The following is a 22,475-nucleotide window of genomic DNA, read 5'->3' as shown; positions in this document are numbered from 1 at the left end:
ATCTCTCTCATCTCTCTCTCCCAACTTCCCCATTGCCTCCCTGATGGTCTCTGGTTCTTCAGGGCGAGTGCAGGGAGCAGGCACATGACATACCTGGCTGGGGAGGTGCACTGGAGATCTGGTGCGTGGAGCCGGCACAGATGGCACCGGACTGATGACCCGATCTTCAGCCCACCTGCGCTCCAGCCTACTTTTTCGCCAACATCATTCTCCGATATCCTTCTTCACATTGCTCCATCGACTCCCAGACGGGCTTTGGCTCTTCCCGCGGCTCAGCCGGCCACCCCTTGTGCCCCCCCCCAAAAAAAATCTTGGGGTTGTCCTTGGGCTTTCTGTGGCTGCGAACCCTGGCGTCGTCGCTGTCCTCCATTATTACCTTCCGTCTGCCGCCAAGGAAGGGTTTCGCATCCACCCATCACTTCTTCCCATGTCCAAAACTCCTTTACCTCGTGGATACGCTGCTTGGTCCTCTTTTGGTGGAATATTCTGTCACGATCTTGGAAATGAGCAGACCAAGGCGCAGCATGAGTATAGTTCTACATATTTATTTAAGTGAAACTAACAAAACAAAATAACAAAACTTACAAAGACCATGAGGACGTAGTGCCCAAACAGACTAACAAACAATCAACATCCTACAAAACACAGGTGGGGAAATAGCTACCTAAATATGATCCCCAATCAGAGGCAACGATAAACAGCTGCCTCTAATTGAGAACCATATTAGCACCAACATAGAAATAGATACAGTGATGGAAAAAGGTATTTGATCCCCTGCTGTTTTTGTACGTTTGCCCACTGACAACAAAATGATCAGTCTATCATTTTAATGGTAGGTTTATTTGAACAGTGAGAGACAGAATAACAACAAAAAAATCCAGAAAAACGCATGTCAAAAATGTTATAAATTGATTTGCATTTTACTAGATCACCCCCTAGTCACGCCCTGACCTACTACACCATAGAGAACCAAGGGCTCTCTATGGTCAGGGCGTGACACTTAGCATTGCATTGGATTTCTTTGTTTGTGTTGGAGTGAATCTCATACTGTCACAAGAAAAGGGTAGACTATCTTTATGAATGTGTGGGCTTGGGGTTTTCCCCTCACAAGCTATAGGCAGGGAGAGAGAGAAAAAGAGAGAGAGAGCATGTTTTAATGGTGGTAGGGTAAAACGCCAGGAGAGTGGCCTCTTTGTAGCCTGTGGTTATATTCTTGCCTCATGATGTCATCCCACAGGCCTGTGTTTGAGAGGGTCACCGCACACACACGGTGCAGAGCAGTGCACAGCTGTTTGCCCCTGCCTCTGAGCTGGACTCTCCTCTCATCCTTTCCTTTATAGAGCATTTGCAGGCCTATAGATCATCTTCTCCTATCGCTCTCTCTGTTTTTCTATAAGCCTTTCACCATACCCTCTTCCTTTTCCTATTTCACTTTCATACTATCTTCCACACATTCCTCTTACTCTTTCACGCGTTTCTTTACATTTCCCATTTACGTACTCTGAGCACCTCCTCTCTCCACCCACCCCACCCACCCCCCTCCACCTTTTCCGATTTTTGTCTTCAACATACCACTTTTAATTTGCGTCTGGCAATCAACCTGACTCATCAAATAATTGACTTGAGGACTATAACTCTGCTGTGTGGGATGGGCTCGGACTGTTAGTTTAATTGTGGGAGTAATCGTCTGTGGAGTACGGAAAGTATGAGCCTAGTTATTTACTCAGATGTTTTACTGGTGTAGGTGTGAGGAGGCTGGCAGCTCACTGTGGGAATACACGCTTGCTTTTCTTGGTATCAGTGTGGTTTTCATGACCACTGTTTTTCCCGGCTCCCCGGCTTTGTTTGTTCTGGATGGCATGTTTGATTATTTATCGTAAGGGAAAAGGGAGTAGCTGGAGCAATAAACATGTGACTGCACTGTATTTTGTTTTCCACTGAGAAGGCCGTGTCCTTTAACAGATATTTGGAGCAGCAATAAACCTTTTATTTACTTTCTGGAGGGGAGGGGACAGAGGGAGAGGAGGATCAAAAAGCACCATTCTGTGCCCCTGACTTTTTCTGTTTACTGTAATTGCAACCTACAGTATACACACGCAGACTACATATTCATGTTTTTAAATGTATGTAGATTGTAAAGTCTTTTTTCTGTATTGTCTTTTTGTTACGAGTCAGACCCCAGTAAGACTAGCTGTCACCATTGGCGTCGACTAATGGAGATCCTAATAAAATAAAATCTAAATCAACAGAAAATATTTGCATTGACCTGTGGCTATTGATTTGTGTAAAATCCTGTTTGTTTTGTTATCTATCAGCAGTCCAAGAACACGTCGTTGTTTGGGTTACATCTGTCGTGTTAAAAGAAGAGTGGTCTCAAGGGAAGGGTTGAGCCCCAAGACACAATCAAATATCTGCTTTTAGTTTCAATGTTGTTCCCTTTTTTAACCCACCATCATTTTCATCTCTCTTTCAGGCTCTTCAAGTGGCTCGGCAGATCCTTCTACAGCAACAACATCAACAACAGCAACAACAACAACAACAACAACAACAGCAGCTGCAGCTTCAGCAAGGCACCGATCTAAAATCCCCCAAAGACAATGAGAATCAGCCGAGCCTACAGGTACGAGAACACACTGTCATATGCTTGTTAAGAACATGCAAACAGTGTATGCTTACACCAGTCAACTGTCATATTGTTGTTTCAAAGTTGTAGACCTCAAGACAAACAAAAGCGGTTGGACGGTTGTAAAAGTCACTTATTAAGTTGAACAATGGAGAGCTGAACTTTCTTGATCTTTTCTATAGTACACTGTGTGCTGTTTTCATTCTGTCATGGGTGAATGTACCAAGCAACCTTCATAAACAGGAAATTAAGAGAGGCAGAGTGAGTGACGGTTGTAGGCCAACCACGTTTGTGTGTGTGTGTTCGTGGGTGTGGATTGCAATGCGAGTGTGATCAACAACATACATCTCAGACTGTGACACATGAATTATATTACTATGTAGAATAAACCCAGTTCTAAATGATATAAAGCCTAGACTCTCAGAAATCAGCCTCTTGGAAATATTTTGATGTATTCCATTTTTTAACAAAGCCAAGGAAATAATGCACACATGATGTGTGTTGCTGATCGAGGCCTGTTGTAGCAGTGGTTAATATGTGATAGAAACATGAGTGGCCTGTTTAAAGGAGGATAAAGGAGAAGAGAGGGGAAGAGTAGGTGATGTTTCCAACTCTCCAGCAGAGATATGAACCTTTAGGAGCTTTAGGTGCCCTTTGGTATCTCTCTCACTCTCTCGCTCTCATTCTTTCTCGCTCACTCTCTCTCTCTCTCTCTCTCTCTCTCTCTCTCTATCTCTCTATCTCTCTCTCTCCCTCTCTCTAGCTCTCTCTCTCTTTCATCACTGCCCTCAATGGGGGCAGTAATATCAAGGAGAAACTGTTTTCACCACTTACAGCAGATCACCACTTATTTTCAGAACACCCGTTTGAGCCGCCTCATATGTGTACCTTTGTTTGAACGAGAAGGTGTTGTTTGTTTCAGTGTGAAGTTGCAAATGACTTCAGGGCATATTTGGTCATTAATACGAAGGACTGTTCTATATATATATATATATATATATATATATATATATATATATATATATATATTTAATAGCCCCTTTCCCATAGCAGCTAGGTCTAATGACAGGTACACATGTAGGATCTTAATTTAATCTCTCTTTTATTGCTGAGAATTTTCCTGCACTGCAGGAAATGCAGATGAGCTTCATGATTTACATAAATTCACTGAAAACCCACACTAACACTCACACTAACACGGGGTTATTTTAACAGTATTGTGTTTTTGAGTTCTAAAGTTTGTAATTTCCACTTTGAAAGTTCATACTTGATTTGTCCTAGCGAAAAATGTATCAACCCCTACAAAAATCTCCATTAATTATAATCCACATGATCAATCACATTTCCTGTTGCTGCAGGATTATTTTCCCGCTGTAGCAAACTGACTCAAATTAAGATCCTACATCTGTAATTAAAGAGGACATTTTTTGTCTCAATAATAGCTCTAGAGGATTGCCTTTTAGTTGTGTTGATCTTTCAGTTGTGTTGACCTTTTAGTTGTGTTGACCTTTTAGTTGTGTTGACCTTTTAGTTGTGTTGAACTTTTAGTCCTGTTAATCTTTCAGTCCTGTTGACCTTTCAGATGTATTGACCTTTCAGTTGTGTTGACCTTTTAGTTGTGTTGACCGTTCAGTTGTATTGACCTTTTAGTTGTGTTGATATTTCAGTTGTGTTGAACTTTTAGTTGTGTTGACCTTTTAGTTGTGTTGAACTTTTAGTTGTGTTGACCTTTTAGTTGTGTGTGCATTGGTCAGGATTCAAATACGTTTAAGGGATCAAACTAAACAGTTTCCCGAGTCAGGCTGGAAAATGTATAGCAGAGGTCAACAAACACGGGAGGCTACATGGAAGATTCCAGCGTACAGACAGTTTTTGGTACATAGTGAAGTACTACACATTCTCCCACAGACACAAAAAAGTTATTGATGTATTCAGAGATCTTGCCCAACCTGTCACTCAGCTATTGAAAAGAGAGCTGGGCCTTTTTTCCTCCTCTGCCCAAATCTTGTGAAGAGCACAGCCTGGTTGGCCATAGTATCTAAATAAAATGTGAAATTGCCTGCTTTGTAATGTTGTAGGCTATGTTACATTTTGCTAGGTTGAAACTATCATAATGAAAGCCACAAGTCCAGACAAGTGTTTATGTAAGTGATAATGCCCGAGAAGCCGGTGTTTGGAGGATAAAGTGCATTCGGAAAGAATTCAGACCCCTTGACTTTTTCCACATTTTGTGACATTACAGCCTTATTCTAAAATTGATTAAAATATTTGGTTCACCTCATCAATCTACACACAGTACCCCATAATGACAAAGTGAAAACAGGTTTTTAAAAATGTTTGAAAATGTATAAAAATCTAAAACAGAAATATCTTATTTACGTAAGTATGCAAACCGTTTGCAATGAGACTCGAAATTGAGCTCAGGTGCATCCTGTTTCCATTGATCATCCTTGAGATGTTTCTACAACTTGATTGGAGTCCACCTGTGGTAAATTCAATTGATTGGAAATGATTTGGAAAAGCACACACCTGTCTATGTAAGGTCCCACAGTTGACATTGCATGTCAGAGAAAAACCAAGCCATGAGGTCAAAGGAATTGTCTGTAGAGCTCCGAGACAGGATTGTGTCGAGGCACAGATCTGGGGAAGGATACCAAAACATTTCTGCAGCATTGAAGGTCCCTAAGAACACAGTGGCCTCCATCATTCTTGAATAGAAGAAGTTGGGAACCACCAAGACTCTTCCTAGAGCTGGCGGCCCCGGCCAAACTGGGCATTCAGGGGAGAAGATCATTGGTCAGGGAGGTGACCAAGAACCCGATGGTCACTCTGAAAGAGCTCCAGAGTTCCTCTGTGGAGATGAGAGAAACTTTCATAAGGACAACCATCTCTGCAGCACTACCAATCAGGCCTTTATGGTAGAGTGGCCAGAAGGAAGCCACTCCTTAGTAAAAGGCACATGACAGCCCTCTTGGAGTTTGCCAAAAGGCACCTAAAGACTCTCAGAACATGAGAAACAAGATTTTCTGGTCTGATGAAACCAAAATTGAACTCTTTGGCCTAAATGCCAAGCGTCACGTCTGGAGGAAACCTGACACCATCCTTACAGTGAAGCATGGTGGTGGCAGCATCATCTGTGGGGATGTTTTTCAGCAGCTGGGTCTAGGAGACTAGTCAGGATCGAGGGAAAGATTAATGGAGCAAGTACAGAGAGATCCCTGATGAAAACCTGCTCCAGAGCGCTCAGGACCTCAGACTGGTGCAAAGGTTCACCTTCCAACGGGACAAAGACCCTAAGAACACAGCCACGACAACGCAGGAGTGGCTTCAGGACAAGTCTGTTAATGTCCTTGAGTTTTCCAGCCAGAGCCAGGACTTTAACCCAATTGAACATATCTGTAGAGACCTGAAAATTGCTGTGCAGCAACACTCCCCATCCAACCTGACAGAGCTTGAGAGGATCTGCAGAGAAAATTGGGAAAAACTCCCCAAATATATGTGTGCCGAGCTTGTAGCGTCATACCCAAGAAGACTCAAGGCTGTAGTCGCTTCCAAAGGTGCAAAGTACTGACTAAAGTGTCTGAGTACTGATGTAAATGTAATATTTCAGTTTTTTATTTTAATACATTTGCTAAAATTTCTAACAACCTGTTCGTGCTTTGTCATTATAGGGTATTGTGTGTAGATTGATGAGGATGTTTTGGGGCTTAATCAATTTTAGAATATGTCTGTAACCTAACAAAATGTGCAAAAAGTGTAGGGGTCTGAATACTTCCCGTATGCACTGTATATAGTCTTGTGAGTGTGCATAGAGTCAGTGCAAGATACGGTCAATGCAGATAGTCTGGGTAACCATTTAATGTACTATTTAGCAGTCTTACGGCTTTGGGGTAGAAGCTGTCTCGAAGCCTGTTGGTCCGATGATACAACAATTACAGTTGAAGTCGGAAGTTTACATCTTAGCCAAATACATTTAAACTAAGTTTTTCACAATTCCTGACATTTAATCTTAGTAAAAATTCCCTGTCTTAGGTCAGTTAGGATCACCACTTTATTTTAAGAATGTGAAATGTCAGAATAATAGTAGAGAGAATTATTTATTTCTGCTTTTATTTCAAAGCTTCCCACTATAGGTTGGGTGAATTTTGGCCCATTCCTCCTGACAGAGCTGGTGTAACTGAGTCAGGTTTGTAGTCCTCCTTGCTTGCACACGCTTTTTCACTTTGTTGTCCTTAAGCCATTTTGCCACAACTTTGGAAGTATGCTTGGGGTCATTGTCCATTTGGAAGAGCCATTTGCGACCAAGCTTTAACTTCCTGACTGATGTCTTGAGATGTTGCTTCAATATATCCACATAATTTTGCTTCCTCATGATGCCATCTATTTTGTGAAGTGCACCAGTTCCTCCTGCAGCAAAGCACCCCCACAACATGATGCTGTCACCCCCGTGCTTCACGGTTGGGATAGTGTTCTTCGGCTTGCAAGCCTCCCCCTTTTTCCTTCAAACATAACGATGGTTACTATGACCAAACAGTTATTTTTTTGTTTCATCAGACCAGAGGACATTTCTCCAAAAAGTACGATCTTTGTCTCCATGTGCCTCCATGTGTCTCCGTGTGCATTTGCAAACCGTTGTCTGGCTTTATTATGGTGGTTTTGGAGCAGTGGCTTCTACATTGCTGAGCAGCTTTTCAGGTTATGTCGATATAGGACTCGTTTTACTGTGGATATAGATACTTTTGTACCTAGTTTCCTCCAGCATCTTCACAAGGTCCTTTGCTGTTGTTCTGGGATTGATCTGCACTTTTCACACCAAAGTGCGTTCAACTCTAGGAGACAGAACGCGTCTCCTTCCTGAGCGGTATGACGGCTGCATGGTCCCATGGTGTTTATACTTGCGTACTATTGTTTGTACAGATGAACGTGGTACCTTCTGGCGTTTGGAAATTGCTCCCAAGGATGAACCAGACTTGTGGAGGTCTACTATTTTTTCTGAGGTCTTGGCTGATTTCTTTAGATTTTCCCATGCTGTCAAGCAAAGAGGCACTGAGTTTGAAGGTAGGCCTTGAAATACATCCACAGGTACACCTACAATTGACTCAAATGATGTCAATTAGCCTATCAGAAGCTTCTAAAGCCATGACATCATTTTCTGGAATTTTCCAAGCTGTTTAAAGGCACAGTCAACTTAGTGTATGTAAACTTCTGACCCACTGGAATTGTGATACAGTGAATTCTAAGTGAAATAATCTGTCTGTAAACAATTGTTGGGAAAGTTACTTGTGTCATGCACAAAGTAGATGTAGATACAAAGTAGATGTACTAAAAATGTGTGGAGTGGTTGAAAAACGAGTTTTAATGACTCCAACCTAAGTGTATGTAAACTTCCGACTTCAACTGTATGAGATATGCAGTGAGCTGCCACCTGATGTGTGTAGAGCTGTGAAGATCTATCTGTGGTGAAGACCTATTCATCTCATCAGTATCCCCATTAGACAGACAGAGAGAGAGAGATGCACAAGCACTGTGACTCACTCCAATTCATTTTATTCAAGTCAAAAATAATGAAGCACAGAATATCTGAAACATCTGAAAAAAATGACCTGCATAGAAGGGGGAGAGAAAAACCAACCAAGAGATTCCTTGATCAGCATGAAATGGCTGTTTGGTTTTATATCTCCAAGAAGAGGGGGTGTTTTTACCTCCAAACCCCCCAATGTAACGTGTAGACTAGATACTGAATGTGCTGCTTGCATACTGTTTCCCAGTGCCTTGAATCATATTAAATCATACAAACAGCTGTTAGCAAGCTGGAGAGCAGCTTAACATACTTAACTGGTCAAAAAGCCAGTAAATTACTGACAGAATGACGTGTAATTAAAAGTCTATGCCACTTTACCTCGCGCTTCACACCTACAGTGGCGCGGGACGAGAGCGAGCAACTCCCACCCCGCTAATTAGCATTATCAGTGAAATGGTAGGGTTTGACTCATTAGTTCCATGTGCATTTAATTAGAGGCTGGCTGAAATTGGATTTAACTTATTACTTTTTCATGGATCACTTTCTGTCATCACTTCAAATTGGATTGCAGCCCCAGGTAACTAATTATGCCAGCCGCAGGATCAGGAGTGGAGAAATAGGTCATTAGGCACAACACTGTCGGACCCTCGCTGATAGTCCACTCGCACCGTGGAGGAAGAAGGGAAAAAAAGAGGCTTGTTTGTGGCATTGCTTTGGAGCCTGCTCAGTTAACTATGCCACACTGCAAGGGTTCCTGGGTAGGCACCCAGCGCCTACATTGGAATATGTGACATGCAGCTGGGCTGAAGATGTTATGTCAACATGGTTCCAGTGCCATCAGTGTAATGCCTAGATTAGACTTGTTCTGTTCCAGGTCTGGATGGTGGCCTTGATGGGCCTTGATTTTTCATGTCGCTAGTACCATTAGGTACTGTGAGGTGCTGTAGGCTGCAAGCCAGCCTCTCTTTTCTATATGAACTCTCCATTAAGAAAGTTGACTTTTATTTGCCAGTATTAGCAGGTCAGAAAATACAATCCTGAGAATGTTTGTGTAGTTGGACTAAAAACAGATAATGTTAATGGCCTTGACCATTAACCTACCCCCCTTTATTTTTATTATATTTTTGGTTGTAGACAGATTGTTTGTAGCACAGGCAAATGCGTCACATAGGGCGGCAGACTACTGAAAAAAATTCCCTTGTTGAATCTTTTGTGTGTTCTCTGAAAGCAACTTGTAAAGATCACTTTTTTCTTAGTTCTACTGAAGCTTAGTCCTTGAAGCTGGTGAGCAACGGAAAACAAGAAAAGAGAAACTGCTTTTGTATGGTTTCCTGACTTCCTCTGTTCACTGAAATGATGCGTTGGCTTCCTTTTAATATTTAAATGAAATTATCATGATTCATTTGATAGGTCATCTTGTCAGCATCCTCTGATAGATTTTGCATTGAACATATTCATGATATCAAGGGAGCATTGCTTGTTATTCTTCAGAAATAAGACGGGAAAAAACATGAACCCATTATCTACCGTACATTTCTGCCAGGTGAATCTCTCTCTCTCTCCCCCTCTCTGTTTTACAGAGGGCATCCCTAGGTCAATAGATAATGTATTTTCAGTTTTACATGATGAAAGCCTTTTAAGTTCTGCCTCCCTCCCCTCCGTCGCTCATATCCTTCATTTGTGGTCTTTGGGGGAGTGTTGTGTGACAGAATGCAGGGGCCACACCTCTCTCTGACAGGGGAGGAGAAGCCGCCAGCTTGCTCTGCTACTGTTGTTTGTAGTAGACCTATGGCATCGTCCTGACACATGTACACCACAGTGCTCCAATCTGTAAATCATTAGACTGCCGGCTGGACCTCCACCAGCGCTCTAAAGCAATCAGAGGCAGCATTCCGAGGAGCTCCCTCCTGCAGCCCAGCAGCCCCGTGGTTCGGAGCGCTATCCGTGGCCCACTACCGTGGCTAGGTGAGGTGACAATGAGCCCGGGCTCGGCCCACTCTGGCTCCCTGCCAAACGGAGGAAGGCCAGCTGAGATAACGGGACAATTGAGGCGGACACAGCCTCTCTGTGATGAGCACCCAAGCTGTGAACCTCACCCCAAATGAACCAAGTTGTTCGTTTTAAACAGACACGTTCAGGTTCAGACAATCAAGACCAGAGTGGATGGATAATCCTTTCAGTGGTCAGTAAGCAGAAACTAAGCCTACTCCTAGTGTTGAATGAGGATTGAAATGGGAATGTCCTGACAGATACTGTGCTATAAGGCCATGTCTAGACTTCACAGTTCAGGCAGCTTTAGTATTCTGATCATGGAATTCCGAACGAGTCATGCATCTACACTTACTGTACATCAAATGTGTCTACAGTGTCCACAGTGTGTCCAGATTCCCTTTTCCGCGCTATATTCAAATGCCTGTATGCATTCTACAAACGGTGGAATAGGCTAAATATGATAATAAAATAACAACTGATGGAAGTAGCTAACTAGCCAGCTAACCTCTGTAGCTAGCCAGCAAGCTAGCAAGCAATGCTAAAGGGATTGCAAGCGGGATAGCATAACTCTAGCCAAAATATCTATTTATTAGCTAGCTGGCTAGCATTTACACACTAGGAGCATATTTCCTCCAACATTATAATGAAAGGTGCCTCTCGGTCCCAAAACACGTTTTCTGGATACTTGTGGGAGTGCTGATGACATTGCCAACTGTATGTGCTTTCGGTAGCCTGATTGAGTCCAGACTGAGGAGAAATACACACACAATGCATCCATGACCACTTCCAGATCTGAACACAAAGTGACTTTTGTGCGTCTAGACTAGTCTTTTCAATGCGATCTTCATATTCTGATAGCAGAAGTCGCATGTAAGTGTCAAGTGGAAACACGACCTAAGAGACATCAATATTCTTCAGGTTCAATAGCACAGTTGAACACTGTTTTTAGGTTCAAAATCAAATCACATACATCTGTGCGTGTGTGTATGTGCATGATTCCGTGTGTCTCTGTCTTTGAGGTGATTTAATATGCCAGGAATGATCAGCACAGCGCTGATGCCTGTATCCGTGTGTAACCAGGGATCAGGATGTCTTTTTCACCGCTTGTTTTTCTTGTCATATCGTAAAAATGTATTATGTGTACTGTATATATTAGAAACAGGTTTGGATCATTCTGTCAGAATGAAGTCATCCCTTGTATTTCCAGGCAGTCTGTTTCAGCCTGTTAGTGAGCCTCAGCCATGCGATGACTGTCGGTCTGACTCCGGACTCCAGACACAGGGCTTTAAGCCACTGCCATTTGCAGGACCTTTTTTATTCTGAAGACTGATGTTTCCCTTCAAGCTCTATCCCCCTCCCTGTCTCCCTGTCTCCCTGTCTCCCCCTCCCCCCAATCTTGTATCTTTGAATCATTCTCCGCCACAGTATCTTGATTTCAGCCATGTGTTGTTTGAAATGATTCACTCCCCCTTTTCGGGGGTAATGGGTGGATGCATGGACTGTAAGGACAGAGCATTAATAAACACCAAGAGCCATATCAAAAACATCCACTCATGCATCTCTACATTTACTTTACCTTTATTTACCAGGTTAGTCTTGTTGAGATAAAAGTATATTTTTCAAGAGAGACCTGGACCAAGGCAACTGCATCAACACCTCAGTATCAGACAAACAGGCACATTAAATATAAACCAGGCGAAAATCACATCAATACAACAAGCAGTACGTCAGTAACGAACATGTTCACGACACAAGTCAGAAAAACATCAGAGTGCAATATGTCAAGCATCAGAGCTTCACAACTACATGCCTCAACAACTTGTTCATCTATTTCTATTGTGTCCTTCTCTAGGGACACGAGGTCCTGAAGTTTTAGATTGACATGGAGGGACTTTAACTACCAGGGGGATAACTGACCAGCCTGTTTAATTGACCAGCATAACTGATGCTTAACTGACCAGCATGCTTTTTAGGATTAAGATTAGGCGTATTGTGTACACTGATAGTTTCAGTCAGTGTAATCTACTCACCCTGTTATGAGAGATGTTCTGAATTGCATGACACAGTCTGTAGATATATGTACATCTATATTTGTGTTGGACACTGAAGAGTACATGTTTATAGTACACACCCTGGTAATTCATGTAACTATGACTAGTTCCTGGATACCAAATAGTTGGCATGGATGCACTCGTGCGCCCAAAATGTACTCAAACTAAGTATTTTTAGATGTAATCATAGCTCCCAGACGTGTCTTTTAGAAATCCTGTAGGATAGAGATGACAGTTCCACTGCTCATTTCATTTGGCATCATTCAACTGCAGGATTCTTTTTTTCCTGAACAAAATGTCATGATGAGGCACTGTACTTCTTAATATAGTGTCTGATTCAAAAGAAGAACTCTATATGAATCAATCATGAAAGAATACGCCACAAAATTCCCCCACCCCCCTGAATTTATGTTGCACATCGCTGTAGATGTTCTTGTTTTGACTAAGTGAAAACCACAGCAGACGGAACACAAAGAAACACAAACTTCGTTCTGCGCTGGCTGGCATATCACCTCAAGGAAATATTTAGCAAATACATACTACACAATGTGTTCTTTAATGTCTGAAACCAATAACATAATACATCCTTGTAACACATTGCAACAGGCATGACTTAATATGAGTTCACCTTGGCCAATAACCCTGCCCATTTCAGATGAGGCTAAAGTGCAGATGTCAGGGGTTAGAGAGAGGAGTTAAAGAGGTCTGTACACATTAGTTCAACCCAAAACTCAGAAGAAAATTTCTGAATTTCCAGTAAGTTTGTCTTTTCAGATACACCTTATAGGCTAGACCAGCAAAGACTGTACATAGAGCTGCTGTTGTTCGAGAAGTCACTCACCTGGGGTGTAATCAATAGTGCACACAATAGCAAACAGTTGCAAACACTTTTATGCAAATTCAGGTAGGTTATTCCCCATTTCATTCCGTTTGCTTCTGTTTGGTTCCTAGTGAATATACCCCTGATCTGAAGACACCTGGGTCTGTAAACAATGGTTTCCATTTCTCAGAGGGAACCCAACAATGTTTGTTTTTTCATGATAAATGTTCCGGTTACAAGTTCCTTTTGGTATAAGGTTTGACCAGTTATCTTAAAAAAAAAAAATACTGTTATTATTTTAATTTTAATTGTATCATGAGTTGGACATATCGAGTTATTTAGTATACCCATGTTGATAAGGCTTAGAAGGAATTTAGTCTACACCCCTTTATGTTGTTCACCCTGTGTGTTTGTATATGGGAGCTGTCATTGTCTTTAACCCCAGAACAAGCGCTAGTCAGACGACCAGACGTTAACTCATACTTTCACTGTAACACAGGCAGGAAATGGAGTCTTTTATTATGTCATCTCACTGTGTCAAAAGCACAAAATTCTTTCGGGATCATCTTGAAGAGGATGGGTGAAAGTTAAAACTGAAGGCTCAAGGATATTGATGATTCTCTGTGTTGATAAAATATGTTTGGTGAAGGAATATATATGTATGACATCGATACACACCTATGTGTAATTACTGTACACAGTGCAGGCTCAGGCAGAGGAGGAGAAGAGTAGAGTGTGAGGGGGAGAGAGGGGAGGCTTGAACTGTATGTCTGCTAAATTTATCATGAGGCCTTTGGGAGCATTGAAATGAGAACAGTGGCCTATTACTGCTTAGAGAAGGTGTTTTATTGAGAATATGCCGACATGCCACCCCAGGGAAAGTGCTGGGGAGAAGAGTGTGGCCAGAGCCGAGATCACTGTGTGTGTGTGTGTGTGTGTGTGTGTGTGTGTGTGTGTGTGTGTGTGTGTGGTGTGTGTGTGTGTGTGTGTGTGTGTGTGTGTGTGTCTGAGTGTGTCAGATAGAAAGTAAAGAGCCTTTTCTTCTTCTGCTTAATTATTCACTAAGATATGTATTGGAACTGTCACTTTTGACACTTGAGGTCTCCCAGTCAATTATTTATATAGGTCACCCAGCTTAACAAAGCTTGTTGTTAGTTATTAGCAGATCAGGGCAGTGGCTTGTTACTGTATGTATGGACTGTGTTTATTTGTGTTCTGGAATGTACGTATTCCATGAGCATTCCTTCATCCTTAGCCAAGCTTTTATGGACATTGATGTGAACAGTTTTTTATGGCCATGTTTGAATTTGTTGTGCTTGTTAACATGTTAATTAACTGAGTTATGTGTTAATCCTGACTAAAGGTTTGTTTTAATGTCTTAGTATTTGTGTCTGAAAGTATTTCATCCTTTTGATTCCTCTCAAACTGAACTGAATAGTTTTAAATAGTATATTTTCAGATAGTACAGTCAGATTTGTCATGGTTTAAAAACTATTATTTCAAAAAAGGAGCAAAAATGTATGTATAATAGTTTTTGGGGGTATTTTTATTTCTCTCCTTTCTCTCTCTCCTGTGCAGTTCATACATGTCCAGTAGAGGGCAGGCTCCTGTTTCCCCTTGTTCTCTTTTATATACTGGCTGTTGAACCATGTGATTCTATTAAGACAGCTAATTCTTATTATCGTGACTGAGTAGTAGTGATAGCACCAGAGGCAGGAGTAGTATCTCTTGTGTAGGGAAGTATTAGAACAAGTGATATTAGTAATCAGAGGAAAAATCATGTATTTTGGTAGATCAATGCTTATTTTGACAAAAATATTGAAGATACCCTGGAAAAAGATGGATGTGGTATCTGGAAAAAATAGATGGGGTATCTGGAAAAAGATTGATGTGGTATCTGGAAAAAGAAAGAAATGATGTAGTTAATGGAAAAGCTGTTTCTTACACATATTATTTTTTTTTAAACACACAAAAAAACATTTATATAAAAAAATATTTATTATAGACTGAAATGCTTTTTTTATGGTATTGCCCAACAAAAAAACTAAACAATAATAAAAATAAAAAAACATCAAAGCATCTCAATTGACGCTGTAAACAATTCCATTTACCAGAACAATAAAGTGTCTGATAACAGGCTAGTTTCTTTCAGCTGGATAGCTGTGTTTACTTATCTGTTGTTTAATTAAAGGGCTTCTTTTCTTTTGGCATCCATTGTTTCAATAGGTCAAAGGGTTAACAGCCTTCAACTGTGTATTTTTTTTCAAAGGGGCCCCACACAAAGGCATGGGTTCACCTGCAGCTCAGCCTGAGGCTCCCTATTGTGTAGGCCATTTGAATTGATTATGTTTAGGGGGCTGGTTGTGATTGGTGGAGAAGGGCGTGGTTGATTGGATAGTTTTGTATCTTGTCAGCCAGGGAGCAACCTTGCACGTGCAATCTGTCTGTATCCCGAGGAAGCCTGGAGACGGCACAGAACAGCAGTGTCCGCCTGCCTCTCTGCCTGCCTCTTTGCCTTTCATTCTCTCTCTCTCGCTCCTCTCCGCTCCACTCCACACTGCACGGCCCAGATCTCTGTTTACCCTGCCAGCTAAATGGAGTTTGTCAGGTTTGTCAATATGATTGATTCTGCAATTTTGCCAGCTTTCTTGTATAAAACTTGACAATGTCATTTGTCCAGGGAAAAGATGGGGGCTTTTGTCTATCTGTTGTTGATGTTCTATCATTGTAATTGGTTAATTTTGTCATGCAGTTTGTTTAAGGAGAGAATGGATCCAGGTTTTAGTGTGTTCTGTAGATAGGGACAGAGTACAGGCTTTCCCTGAAGGCTGTTACACTACAAGTATTTTGTGATTTGTGTTTTTAAAGAAAGGCTATATGTTGTTTAGATGTTTGTGTTTACCTGCTGATAGTTGCTGATGCCATTCAGATATAGTTTTCATTTGCTGAATTGTGCTTCAACAAATGAAATGTTCAAATGTTTTATTAATTATTTTGTGTATTTAGATTCACTTTACATTAAGTAACACTTTACATGAAGTTGCTCATATGCCAGTTTAGATATACTGTAGTTACGATTCTAGTCATATTTGTTTCTTTATTCTGACACTGTACTAACCAGATCACCAGGCTCTGGTACTACAGTATGTGTTGTTGAGATATGGAAAGTTCTAGGAAAGGCTGTGCTGCATGTTTGTATTTTAGCAGTGAAGTTGTTTATCACATATTATTATTTAATATATTCTGCATCCCAGTGTGTTACTAACAAGCACATGTAGCCCTCAGCTTCAGTAGGGCATGCTGTTATTGTTTACTGTTAGTTATACATGAGATATTCACAGTTTGTGTGTGTTTGTGAGCTGAGTGTGTGTGTGTCGGCTCCCACTCAGGCTATGGACAGTGTCCCTGTCAAGTGAAGGAGGCAGCGAGGTGATGGGGGGTTGATGCTCTCCTCACTCTGTCACTTGAAATTAAGGGAGAGGGAGGCACAACTCTATATTTGACACTGCCACTACGAAACCATTTTAGCCAGACTCAATCATTTGAAATGTCAGAACTGACATTTTTCCTGAAACATTTTTTTTGTGTGCGTGCGCACGCACGTGAACACATGCATACGTGGGTGTGCTTGCGCCTGCATGGGTGTGTGTGTAGTAAAGGGGGCGGAGAATGAAATGAGAGATAAAGTTGAACCTTTCTACACCAACTTCCCTCTCTTCCCTGGTGATAGATTTGAACCCCATTAAACACCCCTTAGATATTAGACTGAAGACTGTCATTTACTTTGTGGTGCTGGTTTAACTTTTAATGTGAGAGAGCCTTCAGAGTCTTCCAAAACAACAACATTTTCAATTCATATATTAACACATGCTTAAAAAACAATAACATTTTCCTCACTTTTGAGGCTAATGTTTTCACCTTCTACCCCCTCTGCCATGTTTGTACTGAGCTCCAGACTGTGTCTGAACAGCCCCGGACAGCCCCGGTGATGAGAGGGTGTGTCTGTACTGGTAGAGTTTAGAGAGAGAGGGTGAATTTGTCTGGCAGAAAGGGGCCGGTGGAGGTTAACATCAGATGTGAGGAAAATGAGGCCTAAACAGCCAGTGTGCACTGTAATGCTGTGCAGCTGCACTGGCTGGGCTGGGAGTGCAGTTTGGGAGAGCTGGAGTGCGAGCTGATTGGGATGACATTTTGTAATCAAAGTTGATTTATTGTTCATTAGTAGTGCATTAGCCCTTTCAGGCAGGGCCATTATTTGTGCAACGGCCTGTCAAGGCGAGAGGCTGCCAGCACCTGTCATTTCTAAACCATGACATAGGCAACCAGATATTACCCTGTACCCAGAGAAGCGGGCATGGTGGCAGCCGACAGCCAGCGAGAGCCCACAGCGCTCTGGGATATCCTTTACAGGAGTGGCCACTGCTTTGTAGTGTGGAGTGAGTGAGTGAGTGAGTGAGTGAGTGAGTGAGTGAGTGAGTGAGTGAGTGAGTGAGTGAGTGAGTGAGTGAGTGAGTGAGTGAGTGAGTGAGTGAGTGAGTGAGTGAGTGAGTGAGTGAGTGAGTGAGTGAGTGAGTGAGTGAGTGAGTGAGTGAGTGAGTGAGTGAGTGAGTGGGAATAGTTTACCGGTGATATAGAAAACCACCAGCTGCTCTCTGCTGTTCTCCTGACTCCTCGCTGGATTGAGGAACGTTTTGACATGAAAACAGCTTTTGTTGCCTTAGGTGTATTACTGCGCATTGCTCTTGGTCACAGTGTCTCTATATCAGATAGGTGGATTATGTCAACACAAAAGATGTTATCTGTCTCTAAGTATAGAGATAGTATGTTAACAGTATGATTAGGCTACATGGTGTATAGACAGTGATATGGTGTAACAAAATAAAGCACTCTATATTTGCCACTTGTCCCGTCTTGCTCTGCTACTAGAAAGCATTATGTGATACTGTGTTAATTACTGCTGTGCTCCTCAAATAGCATAATATATGTTTTCTTTGTGGAAGTAGTTGTGGAATGATTCAGTAGACTGTATCCAGATATAAGTGGAGGCATATGTGTTGGATCTAGATTTATCTCTGGATGGTTTTCACACATTCTGTGATCCAGCTGCTGACTTCTCCCCTTTTTATTATTATGAATTGGCCACGTGGTTTTTCTGACTCACAAAAGACAACAGCACAAGCCATGTAAAAAAAGCCTACACAATTTGTGGCCCCTTGTCTGCCGTCATGGAAACAAGGATTAGGTTTGCATTGCTGGTGTGCAGAGTATGGAAACAATCTGCATGAGGATGTGTCAGGCATTGTCTTTGGGTACATTTTCATTTGAAGGGGATTTTAAAGGCTGTGATCTTAATTAAATCTCAACTGATCCAAATAATGCATCTGAAGGCACGCAGGGTTGCGTAATGGTGCTGAGCTGATAAACCATAAATCATGGGCACACGGAGGTACACAGGATGAGAAGAGGGGGTAGCACCCACTGGGTCTGGGACAAGGTGAATGGGCTGGTGAATGGTGCTATTGTAGGCACTAGAGTTGTCATCTCCTGTTTTCATTTTGTGTCTCAACCTAGCGTGGTAAGTGCTTGAAAGGTCAGAAAGAGTGACAAGATATGTTATCAGTGAAAATGGAATGGAAAGCATCATTAAAAAAATAATAATTTATGATCAACAGTATGTTGGATTTCAGGGCTTAGAGTTTTTGAAGAAGTAGTTTTTTTTATCACTCACTTTGAAACATAAGTCACATACTTGTATACAGGTGTATAGTGTCCACATTTTATTATCACATCATTTTAGTGCAATCTCTATCAGTGAATACAGTGGAACATAAAGACAAACTGAAAGAAATCATCCTTTTATTCAGTAATATGCTCTTACTACAGCCAACTGCAGGAAATGGCCCCCAAGTGTGTGTGTGTGTGTGTGTGTGTGTGTGTGTGTGTGTGTGTGTGTGTGTGTGTGTGTGTGTGTGTGTGTGTGTGTGTGTGTGTCAGGGCGGGGGCCATGCACTGGGCACCTGCAGTGGCGGCTGCCCAGAGTGTGGGAAAGAGATGACACCAAGCAGCTCTACTGTTATTGTTGGGGTGAGAGGCTCGCTCACTTCCCCGTGTAGTTTGTTTGTTTTACGGAACGCTGGCCCAGCTTTGCTGAAAACTTGTTTGTTTGTGGTTTAAAAGTTAATTAAAATGTAATCTTGAGTTTTGTTTTTACAGTTGTTGCGTATCGTTTCAATCCCCCGCAGAATATATATAGCAAATGGGCAGAAAATATGACTGTGATTATCCAGTTTATCTGAACTGTAAACTTTTTTATAGCAGCTTGAATTTGGATGACAGAGAGGAATTAGTGAGAGCTTAGCCAAACCAGGAAGGGTAACGTTACCTCTGTCTCCTTGTGTTCTTTGTCATGCATGTTTTAGTCTGGGACTACATACATTGGTTATTGTGAAATTATTACTATTATTATGATTATTGCTATTATTATATTTGTTTGATAGTAATACACACAAATACACCAAAAATACAATATAAGAAACAGTCTTTGGTTGACCCTTTTTTTCCATCAGAGAAAACATGCTTGACATATTCTCTAAACCGCTATCCACCTTCAATATTTCAATAAACCTGAACGATGAGGAATGAGTAATACATTCCGATCTTGTCGAAGACTAATTATGTTCATGCATCACTTCAATACAATGCCTCCCGTGAAATCCTCCTTTCGGAGACATTTTCATGCTCCAGATTATACGCTATTCAAGACGGAGCGCCGTTACTATTCAAATGTCTCAGGCCAAGGTAAACCAACAGCATCAAACAGGCTGGCCTCTGATTTCTCAAGGGCTTGTTATTTTCTACTTCTCCATTCTATTTGATGTCCTTACAAAACAAGATCACACCAGGGAGAAAGATATAAAAATTACATTTTTTTTTTTGCTTCTTCATCTAACCTGGTCCTTCATGGCTAGTCTAATATCAGCGATGGTCTCATTGAAGTTGGCTTGTTTTTCGTTTTTCTATTCTCCTTAATTGCTCCTGTATCACCAGGAGGGAAGGGAGGGAGGCTAGCTTCATGTCTCATGCCTGGGTCTGCTTCCCCTCTCTCCCTCTCTCTCTCTCTCTCTCTCTCTCTCTCTCTCTCTCGCTCTCTCTCTGTCTCTCTCTCACCACGCTTTGACCTTTGGCTTCTGGGGGAACGCTGGTTGAAGAGCGTCTTCATTAAGTGTGAATCAGTGAATTCCCGACGTCGTCAGATGTGTGGCCGATGTTTCCTCATTAGAATATAATTTCCATGCTTGTTCTCGGTGGTGACGCACAAAGAGAAGTTGGCGTAGTGTACTTTAAAGGCAGCAGAGGCTCCCATCACTGTGTGCTGTGGCCTACCTTCACTCTGAACACGCTCCTGCTCAGTTCTCCAGGCAGCACGGCATCAGATGCTGCCTGGTACACTAACCTCTCTCAGACAAAGAAAAATACGATGTTTGAGGATAAAGTGTAGTAAATATATGCTATTTTTGACATGTGACTAAGCCTGTTGTTAGTTCAGCTGTCATTTTAATAATGACAGATACATGAGCTATTACTGCTGTATTTGCATTGTACTGTGACAATTCAAACTGTCACAGTTTGCATATTTGATTACAAATATTATTATAATTTTTTTAATTTCGTTGTAATTACGTACTGTACAACCATGCGCTACAATTTATTGAGCACACATACTGTATGGACTTTAAGTGCCTGTGTGTGACTGTTTGAGTTTTTGCATGCTTATGTGCATGAGTGTGTGATTGTGTTACTCACACTGCAGCTGTGTGAGAATGTTCCAGGTTTGAATGTTTATATACGCGAGGCACCTGGAGAGTACCACACCTTACTGAAATCCATAAACGTCAGCTGTTTCTGGCATGCCCAGAATGTCTTCTTTTTCACACCCACATATTGGTGTACAAGTAGCTGCTCAAAGAAACTCTCCTAGTATTAGTTCTCTGTGAATTATCCAGACCGACAGAGAATTCTCCCTCAGACTCTCTTCAGATGTACATATATTTCTGTGCATCATCTGGAGTCGTGATGTTAACCAGAAATAACTGAGTATGCCATATGGAGAGCGTTCTAAATGGAGAGTGTGTTTGTGTTAAATAGGCATGATACACCAGCCAGGGGCCACATTCTTTTGTTAAAGTGCTCCTTCCCCTCAATAGCCCCCTGTCTCAGTCAGATTTTCACTCATTCAACACACTGGATTAAATGGTAGTAGTTACAATGATCAATAGGTAAGAACCGTACAATCCTTCTTGCTGCTAATGACCTCAGTAGTAATGTGTAATAAAATGTGGGCTGTAATAGCAGCTTGCCGGGGCTCAGCCTGCCGTCTCTTGGTGTCTAGGGGTAGTTACAGTGGATCAGACCCCCCTTCCATGACAAAGAAAGGTGTGAGGCTGCTTGAACCAGAGGATGTGCTGCTGAAGGTGTAAAAATAATGAAATTAATTGAATGAAATTCCAATCCAATTTGTAATGAAATTGTCAGTTATTAAGTGTGAAATGGTGTAAAATATTGTGTTAATTCTGTTTTTCTACACTGGATCTCTATGTTAGACTCTATAAAACATGTACTATCAAAGATGCATAATACAAATGGTTAACTACATGTGAAAATAACCCTGGTTACATTTACTGCCCTAACATGACAATTAAAGTAGAGCATGTCAAATCTAAAGTAGATAGGTTCACTAATGTAATGTAATGTAAAGCATCAAAGAAGAGCCATTATTGTTTATCCTTGGTGTGTGAGGTAATTGTTAGTGGTGCTGAGGCAGTTCTATATCTATCGCATCACGTAAAGGACTCGTACTGTAGCGAGACATGTTGCCCGGTTGACCTTCAAAATAGTTGATCAAAATTAGTGATGCTGAGAAGGACATCAGGACATCAGTGCATAATGACTGTGAAATTAGGAACGGGACCTTGGCTATGCAAATGACAGGACAAGCCATGTGAAAAAGTCAAGATGGACTGCATATTAAGACAGAATACAGGAGGAATTCATATAGCATTTTCATCCTCTCGTCGCCTCCCACTGAAAATGAGAAATGTTAAGTGCGTTGGGTCCTGGGTGGTGCGTGACCTCCTCGAGTTCCCCCTACAGGAGGACAAAACACCTCTAATCTCGCAGTGCGGAGCAGCTCTCAATGAGGTTTACAGAGAGCTTCAGCGCCACTGCGTCCTGTTTGACGCTACTACCCTTTCCAGTGCCGTGAGAGTACAAGCTGCTCATTATGACCAATTTAGTTTTTGTTTTCTGTTCTAGTGGGGGAAATGAATCAGGTGAAATGCATGCAGCGTGTACCAGAGAACGCCTCGCCTGCTAGACAGATTGGAAACAGCTAAATGACATTCAGAGATGCATGGACATTTCAAAGGGCCGTCATTAGCTATGAGGTCACAGTACAGTTTGGGTAACCTT

At 41.7% G+C, this 22,475-nt stretch overlaps 1 protein-coding gene across 14 annotated transcripts in view; it reads left to right on the top strand.

The window, feature by feature from the left end:
• Positions 1-22,475, top strand: part of LOC106565737 (forkhead box protein P1-B-like) — a 241,373-nt gene that overhangs the window by 166,524 nt on the left and 52,374 nt on the right. For 12 of the 14 annotated variants that reach the window (XM_082959370.1, XM_082959371.1, XM_014133178.3 and 9 more), the window contains one exon: positions 2,474-2,620. In XM_082959370.1, coding sequence (XP_082815496.1) covers positions 2,474-2,620 — 147 coding nt within the window. Of the gene's footprint in view, positions 1-2,473; positions 2,621-15,362; positions 15,616-22,475 lie in introns of those variants that run through there. The other 2 variants (XM_045691832.2, XM_014133186.3) reach the window with 1 other exon arrangement.

Source organism: Salmo salar, chromosome 12 (genome assembly GCF_965601325.2).
Source record: "Salmo salar chromosome 12, fSalSal1, whole genome shotgun sequence".
Lineage (NCBI taxonomy): Eukaryota > Metazoa > Chordata > Actinopteri > Salmoniformes > Salmonidae > Salmo > Salmo salar.
Note: the sequence above shows the minus strand (reverse complement) of the source record. Positions and strands in the feature narration are given on the sequence as shown.